At 30.4% G+C, this 5,357-nt stretch overlaps 1 protein-coding gene across 1 annotated transcript; it reads left to right on the top strand.

The window, feature by feature from the left end:
* The first annotated feature begins 229 nt into the window (after window positions 1-229).
* On the top strand, window positions 230-1,969 carry LOC105767820 (probable 2-oxoglutarate-dependent dioxygenase SLC1). The gene is made up of 3 exons (XM_012587385.2): window positions 230-384; window positions 474-1,344; window positions 1,422-1,969. Exons 2-3 carry the CDS (start codon window positions 481-483, stop codon window positions 1,665-1,667), a joined length of 1,110 nt encoding a protein of 369 aa, XP_012442839.2. The 5' UTR covers window positions 230-384; window positions 474-480; the 3' UTR covers window positions 1,668-1,969.
* Window positions 1,970-5,357: the final 3,388 nt, after the last annotated feature.

The raw sequence follows: 5,357 nt of genomic DNA, 5'->3' as shown, positions 1-5,357 counted from the left end.
TACATAATTTAAATTTGATGATGATTTTTACATTCAAAGGGTAAATAAAAGAATTTCTTAAGTTGTAAAACCAAACAAATTACCAAGTTAATAGTAATGAGGAGGAAATAGAAGATTTGACTGATTAATTATTAGGTAGAATTTTGTAGTCCCTACTTTCCTCAATGATTTTGACTCATTATTTGTCAACGGTTTTGGTTTACATAATGGAAGCAGTCAGTTCCCGGGATCCATAAATCCAAATCCGGTTTTTTCCCCAACACTTCCTCCTGTAGTCTTCCCTTCCCTCCATTCTCTCCTATAAATACATCAAACTCCAAACCCCCCCCTCCTTCATTCACATCCCTATTCCCTCCCACTTGCTTCATTTCCTTTGTTTATTAGGTGGGTACTCGGTCTTTCTTCATTTCTTTCATATTCATATGCAAACATTAACTTATATTGTGAATTACTTTTTTTGTTTTTATGAACAGGGAATTCATGTGTCCCCCAGCAATGGCACTAACTAACGATGATGAGTTCCAGAAAGGAGTGAAGCATCTTTTCGAAAATGGAGTTAGCAAACTTCCCAACAAGTACATATTGCCAGTTTCGGATCGACCCAAAGTAGATAAAGAGCATCCAAATGCGGCTAAGTCTAGTCTTAAACTGCCTGTAATCGATTTTGGTGAATTGCAAGGCCCGAATCGGTCCCAAGTCCTCAACTCCCTCTCCTCTGCTTGCGAAGAATATGGATTCTTTCAGGTGGTGAATCACGGTATCCCCATTGAAGCTATAAGAAGCATGATCGATGTGAGTACCAGGTTCTTCGGTCTCCCGTACGAGGAAAGAGCAAAGTACATGTCATCCGACATGACCTCCCCTGTTCGATATGGGACTAGCTTAAACCAGAGAAAAGATTCAGTGTTCTGTTGGAGAGATTTCTTAAAGCTTGTCTGCCATCCATTGTCGGATGTTCTCCCTCATTGGCCTTCCTGTCCCATGGACTTCAAGGAAGTGGCGGCTACCTACGCAAGAGAAACCAAGTGGTTGTTTATAAGGATCACGGAGGCCATCCTGGAGAGCCTGGGCCTGTGGGGTGCCACCACTGAGGAAAAGACAGAAGAAGATGATGAAATACTAAAGCAGTTCCATGATGGAAGCCAGCTAATGGTGGTTAACTGTTTCCCTCCCTGCCCTGAACCTGACCTCACCTTAGGAATGCCACCACACTCGGATTACGGTTTCTTGACCCTTCTTCTCCAGGATGAAGTCGAGGGTTTACAAATCCAATACAAAGGCAAATGGATCACTGTTGAACCTATGCCCAATTCCTTCGTGGTTAACGTCGGTGATCACCTTGAGGTGACCTCTAATTTCAACTCATTTAGCAACTGGGCTTATGTTATATGATTACTGAGTTTGGTTTGTGTTATTTGCAGATATTTAGCAACGGGAGATACAAAAGTGTGCTGCACAGAGTATTTGTGAACCCAGCAAAGCCACGACTATCGGTGGCCTCACTGCACAGTCTGCCTTTCAATAGCATGGTTGGACCATCACCTAAATTGATTGACCAAGTAAATCCACGGCGTTATAAAGATACAGATTTTGCCACTTTCCTTGAATACATTTCATCTTGTGAGCCCAAGAAAAAGAATTTCTTGGAGTCTAGGAAATTGACATGAACCCTGAAATTGGAAAGAAAACAACGTGTGTTGACTTTTGTTATAGCATATTACCAATTAATTATTAGGTAGACAGTATTAGTTGAAATGCATGTATATTGTTTTTAATTTATACTTTGTTTTGTTTTTCTTTAGGTCAACTATAATGTGAGAAAAAAAAAACCCCTTAGCCTGCCTTTTCCCTACGTTATAAATGCTAGGTTCCAGAAATAAAGACCAAAGACAAATGGGGAGTTGTACTATCAAACATAATAAAATGTATTCATAAGCATGGATAATATCGAAAGATTTAATTGGTTTAATTCTCTTGTTTTCACCCAAATTTACAAAAATAGAGATAGAAGTGAAAATAAATTAAATAATGTTTATTATTACTAAGTTTATGCATTATGGTCAAGATGAAAAAATTACTGTAAATGGATTTGTAGTTTAACCTCATTAATTATAAGATTAAAATGATATTTTTCTGATTTTTATTACTTTAATTATTCTAATGTGTAATCTGATACATAAACTTTAATTTGATGTAATCATACTCATGAAACTTTGATTGCATTTCAAATGTATACATGAGATTTTAATTTTGATCAATCATATACATTTGAAAAAATAAATATATGAATATATTTTTATATTGGATAAATATAATTATTTGTACACATAATATATAAACATAAAATGATGCTATCTTAATAATTGTGTTAAGTATAAAACTAAACAAAATTAAAATTTATGTATAAAATTACACATTAAACCAAAGTAAATTAAATTTTTTTCTTATTTGGAAAAAGTGAAACAAACTCATTAACGTATATAAAATGTTAGTAATTACCCAATGGCAAAAAAAAAAAGAAAGAAAGAAAAGAAGCTAAATAAATAGACTATTTTAAACACTGTTAATCTGAACCCTAAAACATCATTACAACAACATTCAAGTGGAAGCCTTGAATTAAAATCCAAATTATATATATTTAAAAATATCAAAAGAATGATTAAATAAAATAATCATGAGTATTCATGATTAAAGGATTAGTCACTATTATTAGTGATAAATACATACTTTAATTATGATTAAAAAGAATATCAATAATTATAATTAATTATTACAAAATATGATTAAATTAATAATCGAAATATATTTAAATTTTATTCAAAATAAATTTAGACAAAAGACATAAAATCTATACTGAAAATTTACACATAATTTATATAAAATGAGACCTATTATGAACTCAACCTTATCGAAATGATTTAAAATTGAAATTAATTAAATGGAAAGAGGCGTGCCTTTGCTGATGAATACTTTTATTTGAAAGTGCATAATTTCATCAAAATTATTTTAGAAAGTTTATAAAACATTTTATCGTTAAAAAGTAGAATTTGGTGAAATTTTCTGTTCAAAATTGGTTATGGAAATATGGGTTTAAAACAAATTTATCCCTTTCTTTTCTGTTTTCTTCAATTGCCCGACCCATTCTTTTCACGTGGTGGAACTTATCGTATAAGAAATCTATGAAAATGATATATGTATATACTAATCGTTAGATTGTACAAAGTAAATACAATTAGATACATGTATATGAGAAGATTAAATATTTTAAATTATTTGTTTCCAAATCTTTCCGCCGTAATAGGTTTCATGTAAAGTAAGTACTAAATCCATATATATTAATATTCCTTTTAAACTTTGAATGGTTTATTAATAAACATATCTTTTTATTTGCTACAAGAACACATGCTGAAAGATTATATATATATATATAACTTTGCATGTGTTTGAAGACCAAAGACCAAAGTTTGAAAGTGTAGTAAAGGGAGGGGGCGGGGCGGGGAGGAATGGTCAATTGAAGCCGGCATAGCATGCTACGTAGTGTTGGCTTGGAAGGGGTTGTATGCATGACTTTATATGTAGTGTAGGCCAACATGTTTTCTTGACTTTGGACCAGCTGGGGCGAAGAGTAATGACTTAGCTTAGCTTGGTCTACCAAGTTCGACATGCTTGCCACTCATGGCTGCCATTCATTTAATTTGATGTTGTTAGCTACATTTAGTCGAAAGATTTTACCCACTGGTTTTTTTTCTTTTGGTCTAAAGTCAGTCTTCTAATATGGCTTAACATAATTAAGGATTTTGGAATGAACCTAACAATCAATATTGACTAGAACAAGAACGAGGAGCCAAAATGACAATAGTTAATTAGACTAATCTGAAAAAGAAAATACAATATATATTTTTTGATAGTTACAAAAAGGATGGTATGTAATGGAACCCAACAATGGAGCTGGGCTGGTTGCTGAATTGAGTTGTGTAGTTAGATTATATGCAATACAAAAAAACAAAAGTAAAAGGAATGTTTTAGTAGGGTGTTAATGAGGTTAAAATGAGAAAAGAATAGCAGAAGCAAAGTTAAAATTAGTATTTATAGTGGATTTTCAAATTGCTTGTTTGTTTCGAGATTTTTAGGTTATGTTTAGTAGTGATATTTTAGAACTAAGCAAAAGGAATGCTAAATAAGTAATTTTTAAAAGAAATTTTAGCTTTTCAAAAGTATTTTTTCAAGTTAAAATTTTTAGTTTTTCTCTTCAAAAAGTACTTTTGATTGTTTAATTATGTTCTCACCCTCCAACATCTAGTACTTTTCCTTCTCTAGTTAATTGCTTAAAATATTTAAAATTTTTATATATTAAAATATTAACAAAAATTATAATAAATTATATCTATATTCTTATTAAAATATCATAATATTAACTAATTTGAACATTATTTAAATGTTTATTTGTTACTTTATAATATCATGTCTAAAATGGACATTTTATTTCTCAAAATTAACCGTAATACTAAATATTTAAATTTTAAACTAAACTTTTCCACTTTCTCAAAATCAATTTTTTAAAATATTTTTTAAAAATATTTCTCAAAAATAATACTAAATTAACCTTAGTGGGTAGCCAATGAATGAATGATGTGACATACATTTGTTGGTAACATTAGCAGCTCACACCTCTTTTTATGCCATGTGGCTTTTTTATGGCAACAAATAAACTCTTGGGCCTTGAATAATTTGGACTAATCCAAGTATTACTTCATTGACCGATGATATTATATTTTTGCTTCGGTTTGTAAATATGCACTAAGGAAAACATTTCTATTAACTAAAAAATAAATAAATTTAGACTAAGCGTTCAATCGAATCGAATCGAATGAATTTTTTTGAATTAATCGAGTTGACGAATCTTATTTTATCATTCTAACTCAATTTGAAAATTTCTCGAATCGAGTCGAGCGAGATGGAATTCGAATCTAATATATTTGTTCGAGTTAAATTAAAAAAAAGACTTTAGATCCTTGTAGCCACTGCCACCCACTGTAATCAAATTTGTTATTAACTTTCATCCCTCATACTTTATTTATTAATCTTTTATATATGTGTTAGTTTCTTTGCTTACTTAGTTGCTTCAATCATCTTTTGATTCTTGTCACAATGTATTTTGAAATTAAAAATATATTAAATGTGATTTTTAATAAAAGTTATTTTAAAGATAAAATATGAAATTGATACCAATAGAAAAATTTAACACAAATATTTTATGGCATCATCAATAATTCAATTTTAACGAAATTTGATAAAAATTCAGCATGATTAAACAATTCAATAATATAAATAGTATAAAATGTGAAATTTAATTCAAT

Source organism: Gossypium raimondii, chromosome 4, assembly GCF_025698545.1.
Source record: "Gossypium raimondii isolate GPD5lz chromosome 4, ASM2569854v1, whole genome shotgun sequence".
Taxonomy (NCBI): Eukaryota; Viridiplantae; Streptophyta; class Magnoliopsida; order Malvales; family Malvaceae; genus Gossypium; species Gossypium raimondii.
Note: the sequence above shows the minus strand (reverse complement) of the source record. Positions and strands in the feature narration are given on the sequence as shown.